This window comes from Mustela putorius, unplaced genomic scaffold, assembly GCF_011764305.1.
Source record: "Mustela putorius furo isolate JIRA1106 unplaced genomic scaffold, ASM1176430v1.1 tig00003850_pilon_pilon_pilon, whole genome shotgun sequence".
Taxonomy (NCBI): Eukaryota; Metazoa; Chordata; class Mammalia; order Carnivora; family Mustelidae; genus Mustela; species Mustela putorius.
Genome location: NW_025422002.1, coordinates 12,987,319 through 13,014,118, shown reverse-complemented (window position 1 = coordinate 13,014,118; position 26,800 = coordinate 12,987,319). Strand labels below are relative to the sequence as shown.

At 45.9% G+C, this 26,800-nt stretch overlaps 1 protein-coding gene across 6 annotated transcripts in view; it reads right to left on the bottom strand.

The window, feature by feature from the left end:
• IFT122 (intraflagellar transport 122) overlaps nucleotides 1-26,800 on the bottom strand; it is a 70,721-nt gene that overhangs the window by 13,419 nt on the left and 30,502 nt on the right. For all 6 annotated transcript variants that reach the window (XR_006601563.1, XR_006601562.1, XM_045063336.1 and 3 more), the window contains 10 exons: nucleotides 25,971-26,173; nucleotides 24,912-25,049; nucleotides 23,387-23,551; nucleotides 21,084-21,281; nucleotides 16,223-16,363; nucleotides 12,740-12,793; nucleotides 8,916-9,077; nucleotides 4,614-4,780; nucleotides 2,081-2,252; nucleotides 679-781 (listed from right to left, as the gene is read on the bottom strand). Coding sequence is in view for 4 of the 6 variants with exons in the window: in XM_045063336.1 (XP_044919271.1) it covers nucleotides 679-781; nucleotides 2,081-2,252; nucleotides 4,614-4,780; nucleotides 8,916-9,077; nucleotides 12,740-12,793; nucleotides 16,223-16,363; nucleotides 21,084-21,281; nucleotides 23,387-23,551; nucleotides 24,912-25,049; nucleotides 25,971-26,173 (1,503 nt within the window). In the remaining 2 variants the exon portion in view is untranslated. The remainder of the gene's footprint in view (nucleotides 1-678; nucleotides 782-2,080; nucleotides 2,253-4,613; nucleotides 4,781-8,915; nucleotides 9,078-12,739; nucleotides 12,794-16,222; nucleotides 16,364-21,083; nucleotides 21,282-23,386; nucleotides 23,552-24,911; nucleotides 25,050-25,970; nucleotides 26,174-26,800) is intronic.

Genomic DNA, 26,800 nt, shown 5'->3' with positions numbered 1-26,800 from the left:
CTGGGTTATGTAGTTAAGTGCCCAGCTAGTGCCTGACACAGAGAAGGCAGTCACATTTTAAAATTGCTATTACCAGTTAAGGCTCTATGTTTCCTTTTGCTCCTATCTCAGATATTGCCATATGTGGGGTGCAGCCCACTTAACCGGTAGAAATGCCAAGGAGCAGAGGTCACTTTTTTATCTGAGCCAAATTACTGTTTGCGGTAGAGGAAAGTGGCAGCTAATACCATGCTGGACACTCTGTGGGATTCCTCATATTTTGTCCCCACTCCAGCCTGGCTCAAATTCCCACTTGCTTGCTGTGGGACTTCAGGCAAATCCCTTTACTTCCTCCAACCTCAGCTTTCTCATCTAGAAAACAGTACCAACATCATAGTGCTACTGTGAGAATTAAGTGGGAATCTACATCTGAGTGCACAGTGCTTTGCTCAGAGAAGAGACAGGACCTGCCTGAGGTCCAGAGGCAAGTGAGTGATGGACCCAGGTGTGTCCAACTCCAAAGCTCATGTTCTTTCCATTGCTCCCCAGTCTTTCACCAAGAAACACATCACATTCACCAGGATGAAGTCATCCATCTTTAGACCTGTGATGGGAGGGGCTTGGCAGCCTTTCTAAAATGTGGGTCTTGGCAATACCAACTCATGCTCCTTCTGCAACGTGCCAGTCTGTGTGGCCTACCTTTCTGGGCTTCCTCAAAACGATCATTCTCTGCTAGCCACTGAGCATAGGGCACATAGATGTCATCCTTAAATTCGGGATGCTTCTCACCCAAAGCAAAGGCCTGGAGGAAGGAACAAATGCATTCTTAAAAAAGCAGCCCCCACAGGCCCCATGAAAACATGGCACTTGGCTGAATCCATTAGGGATGTGTCATATTTTGCCAGGCTGACAACTCAGAGGGGGAGAGTGCCTCCCCCTACCACCACCTCCAGAAACGCAAAAACAAATCAGCTCTTTGAAAACAAAAGGCAATTAACAGCAATATGCAAGCGACTGGATTCAATAACAACACAGTCTGTTTCTGGACCCCAGAAGCAGCCCAGAATCGGAAACATTTTATTTTGAGGGTTTGCGTAGGCTCCTGTAGCGCTGCAAACAGATTTCTTTTAATTGCAGATGACACCTAAGGAAACAGAATTGACATTATCATCATCACTGCTTATTAGCTGTCAAAGATGACTGTGGACCTGGTGCTGTATGGGACCCAGTCACTGCTTTATCTAAGCCCCAGAACCACCTGTCAGGCCAGGAGAAGTGGAAATGAGTCACGGGGGACAGTATGTGGCAACAGGGAGAAAGTTTGCCTGATGCATGGTAAGGACTGAGTGTTTCTAAGATGCTCTAATTTATGCTGCTTCACAAATCTCCTAATAAATTTATCCTGGGAAGCCATTATTGCCTCTGTCCTTGGCCCCACCTCTTCTCATCAGTAACCTTGTCACCTCACCAAATGGAGCCACTCAGAGGGCAGAGAAGAGTCAGACAGCTTTATTCAGAAAAGGTCTTGCTGTGGCTCTGTAAACTAGACCTCAGCAAGTGGATGGGTGGGTGGGGTGGGGTGAGGACCATAGGTGCAGCCCCTGATCCTCTCAGGAATGAGTCCAGGTTAGAGGGAAGAAGGAAGAGAAATAGCTGTCCTTGAAATGGCTCTGGCAGCCTGCACCTGGAGAGTATGGGTGACATTTTCTGTCAAACGGCACCCAGCAGGTTTTGAATGTTACGTAAGTGTGTCTCCATGTCAGAGATCTATCAGCCTGTAGTGCTGGTCACAAGCAGCTCAGACCAACAGCAGGCACAGGGCTGTCCTGCTAAAACTCTCACATCCCTGGTGTCTATCACAGGGCCAGCATGATGTCAGCAGTGCATATTTTATGAATGAATGAATGAATGAATGAATGAACAAATGAATAAATGGGCCTCTAACACCCTGGCTCAGAGAATTCAAGTGTTAATCTCCTAATTGCCAGGCCAACGTTCACTCTCACGCGGGCAGCTGCACTCCATCCAAAGCCCAAAAAGCACCCTGTGGTCCAGGGCTCACGTGGGGCCCTCTACCCCATGAGGCATGCTCTGCCCTCACCTCATCCCAGCGCTGGGTCTCCACATGCAGCTGAACCAAGGACTTCAGGTCACCGATCTTCAAGTAGGTTTCAGCAGCATAGCCAGGGTTATCCAGCTTCTTGAAATAGTAAGCACACATCAGGAGGGGCTCCCGCTCGGCCTTGTCCAGTTTACGGGCAATGTCAATTAACCTGGAGAGGTAAAAGCACGGGGAGGAGATAGACTCCTATAACAGTAACCTGACGGAAGAAAGCAGCGTGGGCTTTTGGGTCTTCTTGAGGGCAGGCTCCATGTCGATTCATGTTGATGTCCTCAAAGCTCAATATGGTGCCAGGGCCCCTGGTGGTTATTAAATGAGTGAATATATAATCCAGAGACATTGCCCAGTGACCAAGAGTAGTTGCCTGATAAAGGACACTGTCTCCCCCACTTTGTGTGTGCCTTTCACAGAGTCGCTATCTATCCAGCAGTATCTGGGGATAGAAACAAACATCTACTGGTACCAAGCACAGCACCAGGAGCTTTCACATGTGTGATCTCATTGAATCTTCATTGTCCTAACAGGCACTATTATTCTCATTTTACAGATGAGAGGGCTAAAGGCGAGGTAGAGGTGAAGTGCCTGCTCAAGATTTTGCGGCCAGGAAATGGCAGAATGCTTTTTCCACACCATTTCAGGAATTCTCATAGGAAAGCATGGGTACAGGCGTGAGAATTCTTCAGCTGACAGGACTTTAGAGGAAGAGGCATGTGTGGAGCCTGCTCTGACCTCTGGAAGAAAGGCCTCTTGGAAATCTTGGCTGTGCCTCTCTTGCTGGTCAAGATGCTGACCACAGGGGAGGTGGGGTGGTGCCACAGGGACCACTGGGGCTCACCACTTCTTCCCAGTGGTAACTGGCCCTCCCACTACTTGTAGGGACATGGGATGGGAGTGGATGAAACATGCTTGTTCCCTCTGGTCAGGGTGGGTTTTTAGAGTAAAACCAGCTCTCTTGGGGGAAAGGGGCTCTACCCAGCTTGCTCTTTGTGAAAAAAGAAGGGGAAGCAGCTATAACAGATCCCTGTCTCAGACACAGGCAAGCTCAGGGAGGCCTGTCAATCTGCACTTAGAATAATAATGGCATCTAAAAATAACATTTCTCAGCAGAGAAAGAACACATTTTTAGGGAAAGGTGGCACGTCAACCCCTTATAGCGCCCCCCAGCCCCACCCATTAAACCAAATGTCCCTGGAGAGGAGGCACCTTTTATAGCTAGACCTGAGAAAAGGACGAACATGCTTAAATATCTCTTTCCTGAACTAGTTAGTTATCTCCAGGGTAACCTGATACATGTCAGTTGCAAATGAAAGTGACATGAGAAACCAGAGGGGAGAGAGCAGGGCCACAAATCTGCCTGACTCTCTCCTGTACCACTCCTTTCGTGAAAACAATAATTGGGGGGGGGCAAGATCTGTATCTTCAAGAACCTTCATTCTTGTACAAGAGAAAGATGGGGTGGTAGGTCACATACATATGGCATGTATATGAGGGGCATTCATGGCAACTACATGGTGGGGTTCAGGGAAGTGACTTAGTTATTAACCAGCCCTCTCCTTCCCCAGGACCTGCCTAGGCCACCACTACTACAGACCACAGTGTGGCTTCCAGAATGACCAACAGCCTGAGGGCTCAGACTGAGCCACCCTCAGGAGCTGCTCCCTCACCTGTTCTTTGCTGGCTATGGCAGTGTGCCCCTATATGTGTACACACACATACCCAGTGCATATGTGCATGAGTGTGAGGTCTACCTTCCTTGACTGTGGGAGGAGGAGGCCATCCCCCTGGAGGTCTGATGCTCTAAGAGTCTCAAAACTGAATCCATCGTCTCTCTGGGCAGCCCCACTGCATGCCCGCCTCTCTTCGGGGAAACTCCTGGTTTGTGCTGTCCTTTTGGCCTCATGCCCGTCTCCTTCCTACCACCCCCTACTTCTTAAAATTCAAGGGTCTTCATGCAAAGACCACATCCATGGTTTCTCCCATGAGAATTCTTGTCTCCTTTCCTGGTGTGCTTTAGAAGCATTCTTTTTCTTTTTTAGTTCCTACTATTACACATATTAGGGGCGCTGGAATCAGCCAAGTCAGTCTGAAGCTCAGCTCCATGGTTTCCCAGCTGTTTTGCCCTGTGTGATCACCTGGTCCTTGAGCCTTGGTTTCCTCATTTGGAAGCTGGACATGGAAACACGACAGCTTAGGGTGTGGGGGAGAATCAAATGCCTGTAAGATATTGCAATATCTGGCTCCTATGGAAGGATCAGTGAATGGCAGCTCTAATGCCTGGGTACCTCCCCCTATATTTCCCCAACCCCTGACCCTTTCCCCAGGGATTCACTAAGCTGCTCAAAGGCAGTGACTGCCTTGTTTGATCTCTGTGTCTCCCAAAAACCTAGTTACTATTACATTTGGATTATGTATTTAGAGAAACATTTTCTTTCCCCCTTGTCAGTCAAAACCAAGAGCTAACATGACAAGACATGCTGCCAAATGCTTCTTGGGGCAGGGACTGAAAACCCACGTGTCAACCCAGCCATGGTCGCCGCTGATCTCTATGGCCTTGATGTGTTCTCCTGCTGAGATGTACATCTCCACAGCAGCTTTAGGCTCATTGATATTTCTAGCCCAGTCAGCCTGTTTGGTGATTAGCATCTTTGTTTCTTTGGGGTCTCCAGATCCAAGGAAATCCTGAGGAAGCACAACAAACAAAAACACTCCGGATTAGAACTTCCTGCTGCCAGCATTACGTCAGACTGCCGAAAGCTGGAGCAAGGAAGGGCTCTGTTTGGCTGAAGTAGGCATTCAGGATGCAGGAGTGAGTCCATTGCTGTATGGTTGACTGAGGGGCAGTCCCAGGTGTCAGGGAGGAGAGCTCATAGGCTGCTCCACAGGTGCTCCTTGGGAGTATGGGACAGTGTCAAGGACTACAGCCCTGAATGTTCCCTGCCCCTCCCACTAACAGACATTTGTTCTTCAGCTAAACAATACTTTCCGGACTCTTTGGAGTACTGTACACAAACTCTGCAGTGTTGAAGTTTTATGATCAGGTTACTCTGTTTCTCTCTCTCATACAGTCAGCTACATGTGTGACTATTTCCATATAGTGACTCTACAATCTGGCTGCCTAATTTTGAATATCCAGACCTACAATCTTTATTCAGATAATAGGGATGATACCACATGCCTCAGAGTGAGGCTAAGCATGGGGTCCCATAAACCTAAATGGACAAAATGATGTACAGAGTTCTAGGGGAGCCCCTCTGTGCCCTCTCCTCCCCAACTACCACCACACTAGAAGTACTGTTCACATCTGTTTTCTGATTCTATTCACATTCTGTTGCCTGAACTTAGGGCATCATCCCATTTGCTTCTCGCCCCATTATGTGCCTAGAGCAGATAAGGACCACAAGTGTTCTTGATTAGTTACTTCCAACTGGATGGATGATATCAAATCCTGTTCTGATATCGGGTCTGTAAAGGTGGGGCAGCAGGAGGCCATGCCAGGGGGTGGTGAGATGGGGGGAAGAGGCCCAGAGAGAACCTGGGAAGGAAGAGGTAACAGGGGGCTTCCCTGACTGGCATCCCATGGCTGGCATCCCTCGGTTAGCCCTTGAATGCGTGAGAAACAGCTTCAGAAAATCACCTCTTTTCAGGATATAGTTACCCCAAATAAATACATGGGAGTTTGCCATAGTTGAAGAAGCTTTGGTGCTGACATTTTTAAAGGTGGGGCTTTTCAAAAGGGAAAAATTAAGAGTGCTTAGAGCCCAGATCTGCATTACTAGTTAGAAGTGGTTTGTCTTGGGAATAATGTACCCTGCAGAAAGTGCACTGTGTCAGCCTCACAAAGTATAAAAAAAGCATTCCTTTCCCCATGATTAGCACTCATTTGTCAGGAAAGTACAGTCAATGTATGCTAAAAACCCACTTGAACAATTAGCTCTCTCTTTTTCCATTTGCTTTCAGGGTAATTGTGTAGCCCCTAAAATAATATATTAGATGGCCTAAGACAACCAACTGTTGTAAGGGGAGGAAAGGGCATCATTTACCCTGAATAAAAGACAGGCCCATCTCGCTGGTCTCTGGTCTCCCTGGAGTTCACACAGGGGAAGAAGCTTAGAAAAAGCAAGCACTGACAATCTGAAAATGCCTAGTTTAGACCATTACAGACACAGCCTTTACTCTTTTGCAACTAGTACAACATATACTGTTTATGCAAGTGCAAAGCTGGAAACTCTGCTAACCTGGTTGGTTAAATGAGGCTAGCAGCCAGAGAAAACAGGCATCATAAGAGAACAGAAATGTCCTTCACAGTGAGTACTCAATGGACTTGGGGTGACTATAGTGAGAAGGGTCAGAGGCCGCAAGCAAGCCATAAATTTGGGACATCAACAAGGAGACCAGCCAGACACACAGCTCACAGGCTAGAAGGAACCACCTCCAGCCCAATAGCCTAACTCAGGGAGCTCTGACCTAATTGAAGCTGAGTCTAAATGATTCCTTCGAGGCTTAGCAAACTGGGTTTTCAAGGGTTCTTTGGTTCCATGAAGCTAATTTACATGTTATCTGTGGCCATGGCAAAGACTATGTCCTGGAGTGGACAGAAAGAGGCTGTGCTGAGTGATGAATGAGACTAAACAGTGTTCTCATGCTTGGTGATTTTGATAAGGACATACTACATAAGAGTTAAGAGCATTATAATTCCCTTTATCACCATATAAACATGTCACTTATCCGGAAAGCATACAATTTATTTGTACGTGGGAATGTAATTTAAAAATTTTCTGAAAACCAGATTGAATCTTGGGAAGCAATTTTCAAGTAAACAAAAACATGCCATGTTAATAAGCACTGTATTCCCCCCCGCCCCCCAACATAATGTGTATGTACACATTTCCTCAAAGTCAGACTATTGGGGGGGATTGAAACAGAACCAAACTACTTGGAATTGCGATCTAAAACTAAAACCAAAACAACCCCCAGAATATTTACCTTCATAGAGAGGCAGACCAGATGGAGTGTGTAAGTGGGCTGCATTTCTGGATGGGAGACTGTGGGTGGACAAAGCCCACCCCAGGTGTGAGGAGGGGCCTCAGTGTAGGGAGAGGAGTGGGGATCACTGGGGAGAAGCCTGAAGACTAGCCACTCTGTGGTCACACTTAGCTCCTCTCATTTTCCCAGCCTTTCTATAGTTTGGCCTTTGCGAAGGGCTTCCTCATACATTATTTTGTGCAATTCTCAGAAATGAGCTGAGCTATAGCTATGTCACCCTCTGAGAAGAAAATGGAAGTTCAACAAAGTGAAGAGGCCAGGAAGGACCCACAGGAAGGACCAGGACTCACGCCAGCTCACCAAATGCAAAGTGAGCACCACAGCTGCCTACTGGAAGGTTTCAGAGGCTCCAGGAAAGGCTGCTGGTTCTGAAGAACCACCACATCCTGCCATTCCTAATGCCCAAATTCCACTCCTAGGGATTCAATCCTTTAGGTAGGTTTTGTCCTTAGTTTAAATGTTGTTATCCCCAGGAAAAGACATACTGATTTAGCTGTTCTCAGTATGAATGCAGTGTTAAATAGCATGTGTGTGTGTGTGTGTGTGTGTGTGTGTGTGCATGCGCATGCGCACGGTGGGAGTGTCAGGGAAGGGTTAAAAAAGTGGAAGAGGACAAAGTGGGGGAACCTTAAGCACTCGGATCTGGGGGATGGGGTGAAGGAACCATCAAGGTGAAGAGACAGGCTAGGACCAAGGGGCTCATTTAGATATTAATGACCAGAAACTCTATCACATCACTGTCACAGAGATGCAACCTTCAGCCCCATGATCTCACAGGTAGAACATAAAAGAGCATAACCATCTTTGGGAACAAAAAAGGAGAAAAAAGATGGGGAAGATTTTCCATCTTGAACTTGTGAGCTAGATAATTACCATTAATAGCCACTAATTGGTTGTGGCTGATGACTCACTTAATAACATTCTGAAGCCTATCCTGACAGTACCGGGAAAGGCAGTTTAACAAAGGCATCTCTGCGGAAGGAAGAGCCTGGTTGCTCAGTGCACCCAAGACTCTTTTCACCTTTCATTAGGCTGAACTACAAATGGCTTGATGGCTGGGCTCTCTAGGTGAACTTGTTCTCCCACAAACCATCAGGAGCCTGCTCTAGGCAAACCCCTGTCATGTACCCATATCTGCTGGGGACTAAGCTTAACAGAGGATCTGCAAATGCAAGGGAAATCACCACCACCACCCATACAGATGCACCCCCGGGGTGACAGGAAGTACACTGTGCTAGTACTGGAAGGAAGGGACTCTGTCATGGTGTCTCCAAAGCACGGTCAAGAGCATAGTACCAATCAGAGAGCTGACCCTTAGGAAACCTTGGGTGAAGTGAACCATACTGTCCCATATAACAATGGTAGAACTAACTTGTACCTGAGAATACTGATTCTCAAAGGCTTCTACAAAGGTTTGAGAGAATTTGTGGGAGAAAGACCTGAAGCCCTGAACCCTGAGCACTTAATGAAAGGATCATGCTGGCTCAGGCTCACTCTTCAGAGAGTCCATCCAGCTCTGTCACTGACAAAGGTCTGAACTGTCATACTCTCTTATCCCTCTGATGTCAGCCTAACAGCTGAGTTTTAGGCCAGCTTGAACCAGTGGCCATTGATGGTTCCTTTGTTTGCCAGTTTGCCCAAACCCTTTCTAACAAGGCAGCCGCTATTTTCCATCCATATCACTTCTTGGGGTAAACATCTTGGGCAGCACAGTGTTAGAACACTAGTGGGTTCCATGTTGCAGCTTGGGCCCAGGATGTGGCTGGATTACCTTGGCATACTCAAACATGCGGAGGTCGGTGTACATGTCGAGTGCGAGGTTCTCGTGTCCACTCCTCTTATACAGTTTGGCAGCTTCATGGAACTTCCCCTGGTAGGAAAACACATCTGCCAGAAACAGGTCATTGTTGGTCTCTCCCCGCTTCTTCCTCTCCTGGAAAAATTAGAAGCACAGGAAATAGCCTCTGCAGCCATGGCAGGAAGCAGCCTTTACAAAGGTTAGATGTTGCTATTTCAAGTTAAGCCCCTGGGCCTTTCTGCTGGAATCTCCATTTGGCTCCTGGGCTGTTGTGTCTCTCACCTAGGTTTCTGGTGGGAATGCCTGACAACAAAAGCAGATTTTTTCCCCAGATGAATGAAGATCAAAAGTAATACATACTTTTGTTTGTTTAATGGAAATTCCTCAGGGCTGCTTTCTTGTATATTCTTCCAAGGAAACAACTGTATAGTTAGGATTGTGTGTATTTTTTGGTAAGATTTATTTATTTTAGAGAGCAAGAGCGTGCATGCATGCAAGTGGGGAGGGGTGGAGAGGGAGAGAGAAAGAGAATCTCAAGCAGACTCCCTGCTGATCACAGAGCCAGATGCAGGGCTCTATCTCACTGTCCATGAGATCATGACCTGAGCTGAAATCAGAAGTTGGGCGCTTAACCAACTGAGCCACCCAGGTGCCCTTACATGGTGTGTAATACCCAGTTGTTGGTGTCCCCTAAGCTCCCAAGATCTCTCATGTCCCCAGACCTGCTTTAGCTGAGCTGTGGCCCATGATAATGCAGACAAGCAAAAGTTTAGGGTCTCTTCCCAAGAAGGAGACTAACAAAACAGGATAATGAGGCTTCATATGTCCCTTTCTCTAAAGAAAAGGTGAGTCACATGCTGAGCATCCACTAGGTGCTGGTTATGTACCTCCCACAAGGACCCAAGTGTGAGTAGTACCACCCAAGCGTCACACTGAAGGAAGCTGAGATTCAGAAGAGAAGCAGGTCAGGATCATGCAGAGCTGGCATTTGGATTCAGTCTGTCTGACTCTAGATGCTCTTTGTACCACATAATATCACCTTTGGAAACAAGTGACAGTCCCCAGCAACATACCTGCATGCACACACACAGATGAGCCACACTGAAGATGAAGAGAAGGAACTGGCATACTCCTTCCTCTCATGTTAGGGAACATTCATTAGTCTACAGCTCAAGTATTTGTAAACACTCAATAGCACCCAATCTCTCATCCCCAGCAGTTTCCTTTTGCTTGTTTTCTAGCAAGTGTATCACAGTGGAGGAAGATGAGACATTGAATCAAACTCCCAGACAAGCTGGTGACGTTTTAACAGCTGGAGGCAACATGCTTTCCCACTGACAGAAATAATTTTTAAAAAACCCAAAAAATCCCCAAAAAAGCAGTAACACCCCCCACCGTAGTTTAGACTAATCAGTCAAAAACACCTAACTCCTAATTATAAGGAGTGAGTCAAAATCTTGCAGTGAGATTAAAAAAATGGGTTTCACTAGGCATGGAATTTAGGCGTAGGCCACAGAATACCACCATGATCAGTAGAAACGATTTACATATATTCAATATGTATGTAGCCATATGGGCAGATTCTCTTCCTCCTGCTATCAATATAGTTATATCTCCCCTACCCCAAAGGAGCCTAGCAAGGAACCTTGGTTCTCTGGAATAATGCCAAATGCCCAGAAGTTACTAAGGCCTCAGCACAGCCAAAATGGATCATCACTTGAAAGCAGTTTGCTCTTTTTCAAAAGACAATTCTTACAAGTTTAACCAACTACCTAGCTCATAGCACACCAGAAGAACTAGTAAGACAGGACCTAAGTTAAGACATGATAAATGGTGAGCAGTGGTCTTCACAGAGGTCAGTTACTTTTACATAGAGAACATGTTCCATGGCTTCAGGTTAAGGCGCCTAAAACCAGACCAGTGAATTCCCAAATGCCAGCCCCTGAGAGTAAGCAGTACTGGGCATTACTAGTAGTAGATGGCTCTTCACACATGCATTTAAGTAAGCAACGGAAGTTACAGATGCTCGCTATGACAGTACTGGGGGAGGGCAGGAGGGGAGGGTGTGCATCAGAAGCAACTTCTTAGATAGCAATATGGCCTCGAGTAAAGATAGCTTGAGCTTGGGAATTAGACAGAAGTGGCTTTGAGTTCCAACAAAGCTTTTGCCTATGGACCCTTGGGGACATGACATAGCCTTTCTAAGCCTTAATTTCATTATTTATCAAACAGGAATAAGACAGTGTTTGTGCTTCATTAAGTTGGTGTAAGGATTTAAAATACAGCTGACCCTTGAGCAACATGAGTTTTAGGGGCACTGACCCCCACACAGTTGAAAATCGAGGCATAACTTTGGGCTCCCCAAAATTTAACTACTAATAGCCTGCTGTTGAACAGAAGCCTTACTGATAACATAACCAGTTGATTAACACAGATTTTGTGTTGCATGTATTATATACCACATTCTTACAATAAAGTAAGCTAGAGAAAAGAAGATATGTATTTTTTTAAAGATTTCATTTTAAAGTAATTTCTATTCCCAGTGTGGGGCTCAAACTTACAACCCCAACATCAAACCTGCTCTACTGAGAGCCAGCCAGGTACCCCAAAAAAATATTATTAAGAAAATCAAATAAGATGCCTGGGTGGCTCAGTCAGTTAAGCAACTGCCTTCGGCTCAGGTCATGATCCCAGGGTCCTGGGATGGAGCCCCATATCCGGCTCCCTGCTCTGCGGCCCAGGGCGGGGGCGGTTGCTTCTCCCTCTTCCTCTGCCTGCTGCTCTCCCTCCTTGTGTGCGTGCGCTCTCTCTCTCTCTGTCAAATAAATTTTTAAAATCTTTAAAAAGAAAAGAAAATCATATACATGAGAAAATGCATTTACAGTACTGCTGTATTTATCAAAAACGATCCGCGAATAGGTGGACCTATGCAGTTCAAACCCATGTTGTTCAGGGTTAGCTTCAGTGTATGCACTGATCATGCATGGGACAGAGAGCAGGCACTCAATAAGCGGCGACTATTACTCAGCTGAGCAGTCTGTGAGCTCCTGCAGGCCTCTCTTCCATTCAACTCTGCCCACGAGACTCAGTACAAGGCTTGGCCCATGACAGGTGTTTATTATTCTGAACTGAATTACAGGGACAAGACATTTGCTGATTTCCTCCCTGATTCCATATGGGAATTCAAATGTATCTCACATTCTCTTAGCCTCACAATAAATCTGTTCAGGAGAAAAAATATGTATGCCTTTTTACAGACAGTCACAGGAATTAAGAGTATTGTCTACAGTTACCCAGCAAATGGTACTCACAGAACCAGCCTCTTTAGCCCACTCCAGTCCACAAGCGCCCTCCCCAGGTCCCATTGCCATGGGTGGGGAGCAGATCATGTGCATTTGGAAAATGCTTCCTACACTGGCATATTGTTAGAGCCCTAGAGGATGGTAACCACCTAAAAACCACTGCAGGTGTGAAAACCAGTTGCTGATTTAGTCCTCTCAGCAACGCTGGGAAATCGACTCATTTCACAGATAGAAAACAAAACTCGGAGAGATTAGGGACCTACCTGCCTCGCCCGCCCCACTACCAAGTGACAAACTGCACTCCTTGATTTTATGTGCTATCTCCCTGCCCCAAAGCATTCTGTACCCCCAGAGCAAGGCTATGGCCCAAATGCCCAGACTCCAGAGGGCTCTAGTTATGTGCCTTCAAGGCTCTCATCTGCTAGAAGAGCTCCCTATAAGCCACTGATAGTGAGTCTGTGCTTTCTTGAGAAGGAACAACATTTTGTCTTTTACCTCAATGCTGTTGATGAGCTCTAAATATCGGAGGTCTTGTACTCTGGTGAAGGCCTACAGGGGAAGAAATAAAAGAATGAAATCAGCTGCTTTCTGGGCTTCAAAAGTGGGTGATTGGCTGGGGGTGGGAAGTCAAGCTTTAGAAAGTGAGCCAGTAAAGAGGGAAAAGAAGCAAGCATTGATTAATCGCCATGTGTTCAGGAGGGTTATACCACCCAGTGAGGCACGCTTTATCCCTGGGATTAGTCCACACAAAGAATAGCAAAGAAGTCCTGGTTGCATCAATCACTTTGGGATTAGGTAAAACAAAACTATGATACTGCAGTCTGTGATGTGGCCTGCTTGGAGCACTCTCTATGCAAAAGAGAAGAACAGGGCGGTCTGATGCTCTGAGGCAATGTCATCAGAGTGGGAGAGGGGAAGATGTACTGACTGAGCAGCGACTGCTATACATCTTGGTGACTGGGACGGAAAGCAGGAGACAGCTATGCTTACCAACAGTGCATAAATACAAGGCACCCAGAGCCCACAGTACCAGCACAGAGGAAGAGGAGGAGGGGAAAGCTGAGAAGGAATAAAGATGGTTTCTGGAAGGGAGGGGGAGGTTAGGGAATAAATCACTCCACGTCCCTGGAAGGCAAACTCTTACGTAAATCTTAAAAGTGTGGCTCTTCCCTTGGACTCACAGTAAAGCTAAAGACTTTAACCCATGGGCTGCTAGAAGTTTCTAGGCAGCCTTTCTTAGGAAGATTGGTGTTAGTTAAGTCTCCTTTGGTGCTTTCTAAGTCTGCAAGGGGTTTAGAGGAATATAACCCACAATGTCAGGCTGATCTTCACGTGGCTTTGCTGTCAATGTTTCTACCCAGGTGTGCTGCTTTAGTGTCCTATTTGAAATGGGCTGACACACACCTAGAGGAAGCAGCAGGTCTAGGAGTCCCTGAAAATGAAATGTTGAAGGACTACCCTGGCCACTTGCAGCCTCTACTTTGCTGCATGACATCCCCCATCCCCAAAAGACTTGAGGAAATGAGCAGGTCGTCTGGCCTCCAGCTACTTCACAGATGACCCAATTCACAGATGAACCCAATGGTTCATGCTGCAGAGCAGCCATCCTGTCAGGGACCGGGATCCAGAGGTGAATATGACCTGTCCCCTGCCCCATTCAAGAACATGACCTGTCCATGTTCTCAAAGGGGAGGCAGATAGATTAAACAGATCATTGAATCTCCGTGAGCTAAGAGTATGAACTAGATACCCCAAGAACACCAATTCACTCTCTGAGCACAGGTAGTGGCAGAGGCCAGATTAAGAAGAGCATCACAGAGTAGGAACCGGCAAATGGGTATTCCTAAAGAGGGATTTTTGAAAGGGTAAGGTAGGCATCACATGAGCAAAAGAAGGCCAAGAGTACTTGTGTTCCCTGATGGAGATCTTATAAGCTATCTTCTAGATCTGGGCTTCCTTAAAGCAAAAGGAAAGGGGAAACCTGGAATATCTGGCAAAGGGGCAAAGAGGAAAGGAGCATTCCAGGTGTCATTCCTAGCTCTGAGATTTTCCAGCTGAGGGCCCCTGAACCTATTTCTTCCCTGTCTCTAGGCTCCCGATGCTGCCTTATGGAAAGGGGCAAACTAGCTATGCCTTCTCCAAGTTCTTTCTAGTTCTGCTCTGCTAGGATTCTAGGATTTGACACTTTGAGAAATCTGTTTCTGAGTTCCTTCGACCCTCACACGTTCTGCAGAGTCAGGGGTGCCCTGGTCAGCGTGGTCAGAGTCACGAGGCCCATGAATAACCTCAGCAGAGGGAAGTGTGGGAACAGGGAAGCATCTGCAGTTCTGCTCACCACGGCCATCCTGGGCGCTGAGCAGAGCTCCCCTGCCATCTAGTGGGAACACCAGTTTATTGTTGGAACCACTCTACCTCCCGTGTGCCTGAGTGACTTGGCAAAGCAGAAAAAGAAAGGCTGGAGATTTGGAATTTGGATAAAATAGTCAAGCTCTAGTCTATGGTCAAAATCTTGTGGCTTTAATACAATAATTTCTATTCTCAGGGAGTGTTTGGGGAATACATGCTGGGAATTAGTGTTAAGCAAATAAAGGGTTATTCTAGTTTTGTTTTGATCCATTCAAACATTTGCTGAGTACTCAACCCCATGCTGGCTGAAATAAGCTCAGATAGGTGTTTAGTTCTTGGGTGTGAGGGGATGACAATCTCTAAGGAAGACTTTAAATTTCATTCCAGGCTGAAAACAAATAAAACATAGTCAAGAAATACTTTGTTATTCTTCATTCCTCCTGACATTTTGATGGGGGAGGGGGCAGGAGAGGGAAGCTCCCTCCCTAGAATGCTTCCTCCCATCTCTGAATTCTTACAGCCTTCCTCTATGACCAGTTTTCTGATGCGTAGTTGACATAAGAATATAATTTAAAAACAGCAATTTTACTTGTTTTAATAACAGCTAGCATTTGTATAACCATTGCTAGTTCTGGAAGCCCTTTTACAATGTGGTAGTTAAGCTTAATGACCCTGTGTCAGGAAGATAGGGCAGTTTAGCATTTTCACCATCCCCGCTGCAGACGTGGGAGGATGGAGTCTATAAGAGAAGTGGCTGGCATGGGGTCATCCAGGCCATATACAGAAGAGCTGGTATCTGGCCTTGGTTTCTATCTCGTGCCTAAAGTCTTGACCTAGCATAGGGTGGGCATCACATACCCCTGCAATTCCTTCCCTGCATGCTCAGTAATATAAGCAAAAGAGTCTATGATCAACTGGTTCTGGGAGATAAAGAGAGAAGGGAAAAGTAGGGGAAAGAAAGTTGAAGGCCATTCCTTTCCTCCACCTCAGGTTCTAGATGAAAACCCAACTAAGAGCTGGGCTTTTTCTGATGTGTGGCAAGGGGTCCGATGTTGTCAGCCTTTCTGTAGTTTTAATATACTGGCCAGGAAATGACACCATGATTGAAGCCATGAAGGTATGTGGGGAGTGACACTGCTGTCAGAATCAGAGAACTCGACCATCTCTTTGATCATACCTAGCAGGGTACAAAGAAAAACAGCACTGTGTAATAAATGGCTAATATCAGTAAGTGCTCATACCAGTAATAAAAGCTTCCCTTTATTGCATCCCTATTATATGCCATGCTTTCAGCTAGGTGCTCTACCTAATGACAGCTAATAAGGGTGACAGCTAGATACTATCAGATGTTTCTCCTGTATCAGGCTTTATAGACATTACCACATTAGACCCTTAGAACTTTGTAAGGATGGGGTCAATCATCACCCTAATTTTATAAATGAGCAACCTTAGAAATGAGTTACTGGCCCAGACTCAGGAGGTAGCTGAGCTGACATCTGAACCCAGGCCAGTCTATCTCCAGAGCTCACTACACTATGCGTCTGCCTCTTTGTACGTCACCTGGAGTCCCTTTTGCCTCCTCAAGGGACCCTCTAAGGGTCAGATTCCAGCTCAGGCTGACTAGATGCTTACCTTCTTTGCTGTTTCAAACTCTAATCCTTCTAAAGCTTCCATAGCCAACTCACGCCAGTCAGTGTCTGTCACTCCCAAGCAAGCAATCTGGTAGGCTTCTTTGAACATTTTCCTATCCAGGTACTGGTACATCGGAGCAGACTGCAGGATTTCATCAAAAGGAAAGAATTGTTTTCAGAGCAATGGAAAGAACCAGATTCATGCAAAGCCTGACTCCAGATGTGTGTCACTGACTCAATTATAAATGCCCACAGAGAAACACCATAAAGATTAATCAGTGCTCTTCTCACGCCACACACACCACGTGCCTTCCAGTCACAACCCCCTTTCATAACCAAAACATAGCATTCAGCAGCACAAACGTTCTGTCTGTCCTTCACTCTACCACCAGTTTTCCCCACCTCCAGGTCTGCTTTACCACAAGATATCACCCATGTCTAGAGTGCCCTTGCTCCTCCTCACCCTTTGCAAAATACCTGTTGGGCTCTGAAGGCCCTGTTAAAATGTCACTTCCTCTGGAAATTCTTCGCTGACCCCTCAAGGAAAGGAGTCTGAGTTTTCTCTGCTTTTTATCCAGATCTCAGTTGTGCTCTAATTAAAGCCCCTCTCCCCAAGTATGGGAACAACCTGAGGGTAGTGGTGGGGTTGTATTTACCTCCCCCAGCAGGCCCTCAGTCTAAGATTGCTGGAGGAAGGAACAACCTTACTGTGAGGAAAGGATTTAAGGATGGCCTCTTACAAAGGGCTGAGAAACTATCTTACCCAAGAAACCTAAGTGATTTGTATCAGGTTACCCAGAAAGGTACACCTGTCTGAGTTCCTTGGAGATGGGAACCTTCCTGCCGTCCCTCCTTCCAGATGGGGCTGCCTCACTGTGATACCTATGAATGGTTCCTAATAACTTCTCTTCTTGGGTTTACACACTCCTTTTGGATCTGTCCCAACAGGTCTGTGTTGCAGTTATCAGTCTCTGATTATAGTCTGAGGACAAAGAAATGGCACAGGGAAGACCTGGGGCTGGGTCCTGGGGCCAGCTGACTCTGGGTTCTGAGCACTTTCCTGGCACTTGAGTATGGGGTATGTGTATGTGCGCATACATGAGAACAAGTCTGATCTGGGTCTGCCATCCTGAATAACCCAAGGCCCTACCCTTGTTTTGGGCCAGTGTGCTGAAGGGAACTGAATCTCTCCCAGACAGTAGAGATCAATCAACCAGTACCTCATGCTAATGGTTCCCAAATGTGAAGCTGGGAGTGCTGTTTTCTCCATTCGGGGCCATTATCTTTGAACTTTCCTGTCTCATTTTTTAGCTTTTGAGTTGAAGGATTTCCTCTTCTTTCTTAGGCCATTCTGCCCTCTTACAGCAAGATGTGGCTGCTTCGGAGTGCTCATCTTTTCTCCCATACCATTCCACCTACCCTTCCTCTATTTAGTGGGATAGCAGGGTATAGATAGGGGAAAAGCTGAGCCACAACCCAGGCCTAGGCTCAGCCACATCCTAGCTGTGTCCTTTTTTGGGGGGCTAACTGATTAACTTCTGTTTAAATGCCCTGACCAGCTCGCAGGATACCTGAGGCAAACAAGAGACATGCTCAGTACCTCCACTGTATTTTCTCAGCACCAACTCCTTGCCATCTCCCCAACTCTCCAGACTTGTTCCTACCTCCAACTTTCCCCCTGTCTGAAACAACCTCCCTGCTCCTCTCTGCCTTCCCAGACCTTTCAGGCCTCAGATCAAGTGTCACCATCTCCTAGAAGCTTTCTCAAACTCCCCAAGCACAATGAGCTTTCCTCCCTGAACTCTTTTAGTGAGCATCCTCAGTTCCAATTTAGTTCTGTTTTGTAGTGTTTACTGCTTTATGATGGCTAATAACAGTAGGAATTGGGCCAGACAAAACCAGAAAGATAGGTTTATTTAACTGCATAGAAAAGAAGTGAGTCCCCAAATAGTGAAAGGAGTTGCTCAAGATCACAGCTGGTTCAGGTTGCAGAGTCAGAACTCAACGCCAGTGCTCTTTTCCCTAAACTGCACAACTTCTTGCCATGCTGAATGCCCTGTGAGGCTGGAACAGGGACTTGGACAGGCACACCAGAATCGAGGATATGATGAATGGTTAACATTTGGGCTTGCTTGGGAGGCACAATCTGAGAGTGGGAGTTTTAAAAATATCCTAACTGAACAAATGCCCTCTGAGTTCTACTTTATCTCACTGTTGCATTCCAAGCATGAAGTCACCAACCGCCTGAGAAGCCTGACTAGGGCTTGACGCCCTACTTGGCAGCTCTGACAAACCAGTTCTTGCACAAGATGATGTAAATTTCGAAAGGAAACCAGAAATCCCCAGAGTGGTTCTGATGCTTTCTCCCTCCTCTCTAGGCCAAAACCACAGGATGGCTGGAGGCAGAGGCAAAAGATAAATAGCCTTTGTCTTAGGCTGCCTCTCCTAACCCTTGGCAGTTCTGACCCTGCTGCATCAGCAGGATGGGCTTGGTAAAGCCATGAGGGTTGGGGGGACTGGACGGGGACTCTGGCTTCTGAATTGTAAGGGTTTGGCAGAGGAAGCCCCAGGCCGCCTCTCTGGCTCCTCTTGGCCTGCCAAAGTCAGGGAGCAGCAAACTGCATTTATCTTTGAGGTCAGGATGGCAGTCTTGGGAGAAAAACTTTTAATCAACATAGCCTGCTTGGCATGATTAAGGAAGACTGGATTTCTGGTGGATGTGGTGCATGGGGTTTGGGATGGGGAGCAGATGAGGACTACAAGGAAACAGTCCAGCTGGGGCTGTCTTTCCCCTCCTCCTACTGCCACTTTCACTCACCTCTCTCCCTTCCTTCTTTCTGTTTCTTTTTCCTAGGTCTGAATTCCACTAACATTTATTGAATAACTGCTCTGTGTCAGGCACTAATAATTTTTTCACAATGAATTACAAGTACCATCAGCTTAGAGGAAGAAGCGGACCCCAGCCCCAACCTTTACAAGAAGCCAACTCAGGCTTTCAATGACTGTGAAGGTGGGGAGATCCTGGCTGGGCTGAGGACAGAGGATCTCCCTTCGAACCTTCTCTGAAGCCCCTCAATAAAACGCCCTCCACCCACACCCAGAAAAATGTAGTTGAAGGGCAATCTAGAAATGTGCCTAAAAATTTCTCAAATGTACATGACATTTTATCCAACAATTTCTCTTCAAGGAATTCACACCAAGAAGCTAAGGTGGGCTAGATACAAAGACTTGGCAAGAAAGATGCTATCTACAAAAAAGCACTAAGTAGCGAAAATGCCCAACAAAAGGTACTGGTTGAGTAAGCTGTAGAACATCTATGTGATAAGATATAAAGCAGTCATTAAAAACAATGTGGAGGTGGGGACAGCAGGGAGGCGGGTGTGGTTATAATAAAAGGGCAACCCAACATCAGAGATCTCGTGGGTTGGTGGCGGTAGTGACAAGAACCTACGCAGGTGAAACATTTGTTCTGTAGTTTTACAAACTGTTAGCAACGGGTAAGCTGGGCAAATTGTACAAAGGATCTCTATGATTTCTTACAACTATAGGTCAATGTACAGTCATCTTAGTATTTTTAAAATGCTAGAAGTACATTTATTGAGGTGGAATCATCCTTCCAGTAGATTGCCAAGAGAAAAAGCCACACTGCTAGTTGACAGCCAATAATTCATATAAAGTGATGGGTCTGCAATATGTAAATGTTAGGTGAAACTGGAAGATGGCAATAAAGGACAGTGATTAAAAATCTCTCGTTTGTGGTCACATTCAGTAAAGGAAGTATAGTAAATCAGGTTTCATTTATAGGAGCAATATTTATAGATAAGAATCACAAAACAATATTTACAGTAGATTCCACTTTTGTTTAAAATGTTCATATAAAATTGTGTACTTGTAATTGTATATTCTGTATATATTATATATACATACAGAAAAGGCCTGGGTGGGTATGTTCTAAATGTTTAAGACCGATTCCCTCTTGAGGTTGGGATTCTGAGGGCTAAGCCTCTCCTTCGTGCTTGTCTCCACTTTATGGCAGTTCCACAGTGAGAATGATTCACTTGGGGAGCAGACAGGCAGCTGGGACAGCTGGGACTAGGCCAGCCCTGACTTGGGCTGCCAATCTCTGCCCTCCTATCAATGTTTCTGCCCTCCCGTTTGTGGCCAGGCCCCCATTACTGTTCTGGCCTCCTACTTGAGGTACCTGTGGTTCCTAAGACCTCAGGCCCCTTCCCCATCCCACCCATATCCTCTTTCTCTCACACACACCACCCCTGCTCTTGCACCTGTACATACACCCAACCGCACTCCCAGCTTTGCTGGCTTACTCCACTCTGCCCCATGCCCAGCTCTCAGTGAAACACACTCTGAAGGGGCACCTGGGTGGCTCAGTGGGTTAAAGCCCCTGCCTTCGGCTCAGGTCATGATCCCAGCGTCCTGGGATCGAGCCCCACATTGGGCTCTCTGCTCAGCGGGAAGCCTGCTTCCTCCTCTCTCTCTCTCTGCCTGCCTCTCTGCCTACTTGTGATCTCTATCAAATAAATAAATAAAAATCTTAAAAAAAAAAAAAAAAAAAAAAAAAAAAAGAAACACACTCTGAAGACAGACAACCCTGAATACCCTCCCTGTCCCAACCAGGAAAGGGGGATCAGAAAGAAATAGAGGCTCAGTGAGGTGGAGCTGTTTGCCCAAAAACATACAGGTTGTACAGGGTGGACACAGGGTTTCAGGTTCTAGTCCAGAGTACCTTCCATGACATCATAGCTGCAATTCACCTCTCTTCCCTCTCCCCTCACCATCCATCCCCCAACCCAATGGTCTTGCCCCGCCACTCACTGCTGAGAGCTGACAAGCGCCCCAGTTACCTGTGGCACCTCCACAGCTGACATGGAGAAGACATGGAGGCAGAAGATCTTGGAGCCATTGTAGCCCACCACAAAGCCCTGTAGCTTCTGCTGGTGCACGGGGAAGGTGCTGGCTTTGATGTTGAGGTAGCCTCCTCCTGAGAAGCAGAGCATGTCCTCACACTGGGTATTCCAGGCCACGCTGTTAGCATTTGGTTCCTGAGAGACAGCGATAGTGAGGACCCTGTGACAACCCCCTGGCTCTTGGTACCATTCCTGCACTCAGTCAAGCACTCTTTCTAAAGCCTGAATCACAATAAATCGCTAATGGGGCCGGGGGGGGGGGGGGGGGGGAGGAATGGGAAATGGGAACTGGAAGAAAAGGATAGAAGCACAGAGGCAAAATGCTCTATGCACCAGTTTATGTTAGAAATGTTTTTAATAAGCATTACTTTCAAAAAATTATTATCCCAAATATTAATTAATACTTAGTGAGAAAATGAGGGTATACACAACTATGTATACAAGATTTAAAGGGATATGTTCCAAAAAATTAACAGTGATTGTTTAGGGGTGGGTGGAATTGTGGATGCTTTTTATTTTCTAGGTTCTTTGTTTGCCTGAAATTTCTTTTGGTCATGAACATCTATTTTTTTTTTATAATAAGAAAAAGTGTTATTTTTATATTAGAAAATAATGCATTATCTCTGCATTTAAAATTCTCACACCGTAGAAATACAGTCACCCTGGGAGGCACCCTCTTCCCCCTACCTTCTTTCAAAGTTTTCTGCTTAGCTCTGGAACCCCAGGGACCAGCAGGTGTTCATACCTTTCTGCCTAGAATCTTTTACAATGTCTGAATCTTTTATAATGAGCCTGGATTGCTTTTATAATGAGAAAAACCAATATAGCTATTTTCATTTGCAGAGGGCAGGAGCAGCAGAGAGAAGGAAAAGACAGCTGGGAATGTTTATGTCTCCTGGCAAAGTCTGAGAATTACCTTCCCTAGCCTATGACAGAACCCTCAGTGGGAATGGGGAAGGACACATGCCCTTCCATTCCTATATGGTTCTAGGCTCAGGCACAGATTCACAACTGGGGGCCTGCTAACCTGCCTACAGGAGGTGGCTCTGAGGCTGCGAGAAGTTAACAGTTAGGGCCTTGTTTTGTACCAGGCACTGAGCTAGGTACTGTGATACATTATTCAGTCCTATAGCATTCTGTGAAGGGGCATTTACTAGTTCCATTTCAGAAGTGAGGAAAAATTTAGGCTCAGAGAACTGTACTGACTTGCTGGGTATTACACAGTAAGTGGTGAGGGCAGAACTGGAGCCCAGGTCTGTCTAAAGATAAAACCTGTACTGTTGTTTCCCCCTTAAGCCCTCTGCCCTGACAGAGGTGTAAGCAAGCTGTTATTTACTAGAGTTAGCTTAGGCTAGTATTAGCCAGGTAGCCCCTTCCAACTGACCGAGGCAGCTCCCTACACTCCAGCATCCCTCTGCCCTGCTAATTCTGCTCCCAAGGACAAAGAGGAGCCCTGAGAAGGGCATCTTAATCTACCCATTAAAACTGGGAGACCTGTTGTGGTTGAGGAAGCCAGACAGGGGAAGTTTCAACTTCAGTGGGGGGAGCTTGCTTCAGTCAAATGGACCCTGACCTCTTAAAAAATCCTAAAGAGGCAAAGAATGGCATGAGTATGGCAGAAAGCCAGCCAGGAGCTGGGCATAAAGCCTTTGGGCTCTCTTCTCCAGTGACACATTTCTACCAGACATAGGACCAAACAGTGTGTAAACAATGCTTATCTCCTAAAACAGTTCACATTCTGCTGGCTCTGAGAGCATCCTTGTGAAACAACTAGAAGAGAGGGCTTCCCCTCATCCTTTCCCTTCTTTCAGATGACAAAACTGGTCCTATTTCTCTACTGTGTCTTAGGTCACTTACAGATACAGGCAGACCTCCAACTGGCAAGAAGCACTTTTGCAAAAGAATCATCCTCGCGTTAACCAATGCACTGACAGCCTATCAAGTGCCCCACTTAAATTTCTTTCTGTTCACAGAAAGAAAGGTGTTACTTGCCCATATCACCTATGAGGAAAGCAAAGTTCAAAAAGACTTGCCCAGCTCCTGCAGCTCATGTGTGGGAGGAGTGGGCTATGCCCTGGGACCTCTTGGGCTCTGTGCCCCTGTTCAAAGCCTATACTCCTACACGTCACTGCTCCTCCCAGAGACCTGCCTGGGAACCAGAGGGTCAGTGCCTCCTGCAGGGACTGGGAAATAGAGGAGGTATCAAAGGACTACGTCCTAGAAACTCTCTGGGATTTCACCTGAAAAAGCAGCTCCTTGGTGTGGATGTCATACACCAGGCATGTGTCATTTTCATCCACCACAGCCAGCTTGTTACGGGAAGCACTCATGTCCAAGCAGCGCACGGCTGTGGCCTGCTTCAGCAGGACAATGGCAAAGAGATTGTCCACAAAGATCTTCAGGATCTGGTGAAATCTCAGAGAAAAAAAAAGTGTGAGTCACCATGGCAACAAGACACTGGAACTGCGCCAGGCTGTTGGAATCCCATGTGTTCTATAAGAACAACTCCCACTAACTTCAACAGAGGCTCCATGCAGAGAAAAGGACTTAATGAAAGAACAGGAGCAGGGGCTTATCCTTAGGAGACCAGAAATGTGGTTCATCAGAGGTTGCCAAAGTAATGATCAGCCCAAGATGTGACAAATTCACTTGAATGTCTGCTTGACTGGGGATTTGTTAACAACATTACCCAAGCTGTGGGATTAGGAGACACCATCTAGTGAGATATGAGTCACAAACTAACATAAGAAGAGGCTACTTTAAACACTGACAAGACATCCAGTATAACCATGGCAAAATAATGATGATGATGAGAAGGATGATGACAGCTATCAGTTATTGACTATTTCTGAAAGCCCTCTGAAACATAAGGTATTATCCTCATTTGTAAAACCTGAGCCTCAGAAAGGCAAAGTGACCTGCCCAGGGTCACACAGCTAATGAGTAGCTAAGCACTAACATGACTGCAGGTCGACCTGTCCCCAAAGTCCATGTTCTCAAGCCTCACACTGGAAGTGACAGCGGACAATGAGAAAGATACAGACTTTCCATCCCTTTAGTATTGCTATTCTGCAGCCCCCACTAATTTCATACTCCATGACTTCTGTCCCAGGAAAGGCCTGATAAGCTTTAGCCATAAGCCATCTGCTAGACAGCTTGGCTCTCAGGCTAATGCAGTTATATTTTCACTTTCATATTTCCATGTAGGCCACTTAGAACTTTTCTTATTTTGAGCAAAGAACACACACACAAATCTGTTAACTTTGTATAACCTAGATTTTTCACATCTATATGAGCAAAGGGCCCATTTTTCTTAAAACACCTAGTAATAGCCTGAGGACCAGCACCCTCTAAAACACAAGCTAGAACATATTGCCTTAATCCATTCATTGCCCTAATAGGGATGTGACCTAAGAATAAATTCTGCCTCCCTCCCTAGCAAGCCACTGAAACTGTATCTCTAAAAATCATGCCATCTTCTGGGTGCCCTGAAACTCAATGATCCACACTATAGGCAGCCCAAATGCCACACTGCCAACCCTGCCAGAATGCAGCATGCTCTAAGTCTAAAGGCCACTGCATCTTCAGCTTGAAGCTGTCCTCGAAAAATAAAATTGTGGGCTACCCTCCAATGTGCCTACGGTGAATGTGGGTTGGGAAGCTCTTTTCCTGTCCCCGGGAAACCACCTTGGGGTCATAATGAGTCTGGTCCCTAAATCTGTATACAGATAATCAGCCTGATGGGAGACATATGGGAGCACTCACCTGTCCATTCTTCAGGCCTACTAACAGACCTTCCCTTCCTGGAGGGCCACCAATCACCTTGATGTAGCGAATGAGAGACTCCATCTGCCACTCCCGCTCCTTCACTCCACTGAAGGATAAGCACTGTAGCCGTTTCTCCTAGAAAACAAACCTAGCTCTGCATGGATATTCAACAGGGTGTTCCCAGGCCTGCCAAGGGGGTCTTCCTGCATGTGAGGGATGAAAAATACCTACACATTCATTGTCTATTGAACCCCATCTAGTCCCCATGATTGGCACTGTTCATTAATCCTTCACATAAGCCCTCACCACAGAGCACAGCTCAGCTTCACATCTTCTGTGCAGACCTCTGGGAAGCCACAGAGGCAGCATCCAAAAGCACACTTTTTTGTCACATCTGTAACTTGTGGGTACCTCTAAACTGCTTGAGTTCTAGACTTTCAGGGAGATTTTAATTGTATTTTACATATAGTGATTTCTAAAGGATTTCTTCCACTTTATCACTTTCAATAGTCCTACTTTTGTGAAACTAAATCAACCTCTACTTTGAAGAAAGATGCCAGGCTGGCCTTCCCTCAAGTATTTCCAAACTTCTCTTGACATTGCCCTTGACATTTCGTAGGAAGCTCTAAGTTGAGAAATTTTTTCTGTGAAAAAAAACCTTTCAGAAAGTAAAACTTCCTTTACTATTTTTGAGTTATTATGTATTTTTTATTGTTTAACAAGAAGGATGATATAAATTTTTACGTGTGTATATTCATCAAAAAAAATGACTTTCATTTCTATCAATTTATGCTTTAAGTCATTCAAACATGTATAATTATAGGATAATAAAGTGCTTTGCAATACCAAAAGTTATTCTCCAGGTATGGCCCATGACTTTCTAGTACAGTCTAACTCCTCTAGATGTCAATACAATTAAAGCAATGAACAGCTACTGAATTTGATGGAAAGAGACTTGTTTCTTGGTGCTCAATTTTTAAAACCATGATTTGGGTAACCCACCCTTGGAGGAAACATGTAGAAGATTAAGCCCAACCCCTCCAACCTGCTGCCTACCTGGCAGAGGATGATGTGATCGGCACACACCACCAGGAGGTTGCATTCAAACTTCTTGACTATCTTCTCCTTCACCCGGTAATGCATATCTGATGAGTCGTCTGAATACAACTCATAGATGAGGATTTTCTCCGGCAGTTGGATAGCTAATCGATTTTTGTAGATGGCAATCTTCTTGACAAGCTCTTTGCATTTAATCCGAACTGGCAAAGGAAAAAAATCCAGCTCCAGCAAGAGATTATTAAGTAAGGTAGAAGGCAGAAAAATTAAAAGCTATCATTTACTTAATGTTACTGGCAATCAAAGGAGACACTCTCATCAAAAAATCTTTGAAGAGTGTCTAATACATACAATCAGCTCTACTAAACATTGGGATCCAAAATCATATACAATCTTTGTGGCTCAAAGCTTAAAACTGAGTATGGAAAGTAAAATGTTTAGTGCTACACTCACTTGCCGAATTTAAGTTTAAACTCCTCTGCCAGCATTAATATATTGCCCCTGATGATCAGAAGTCCATCTGGATGACCACCCATGCCTCTAGCTACTCCCCACCCACCATCCTTGACAATATGGAACTGCATGTAGTTTCTGGTATATACTAGGCTCTCACACTCTAACTGCAGACCAGATGGAGGAAATGTCCCCAGAAGAGAAGCTGGGGAGCTGCCCAAGTGGCTATACCCTTACCAGCACAACTGGAATCTTCAACCAGAGGTGCTCCCAGATGAGAACAAAAGGATGCCAGCTGAATCTCTAAGACAACCCTCAATGTGTATCCCTACACACAGGCACTGGGCAGGAGGCTGTGGCTGGCACATCTGTGTATA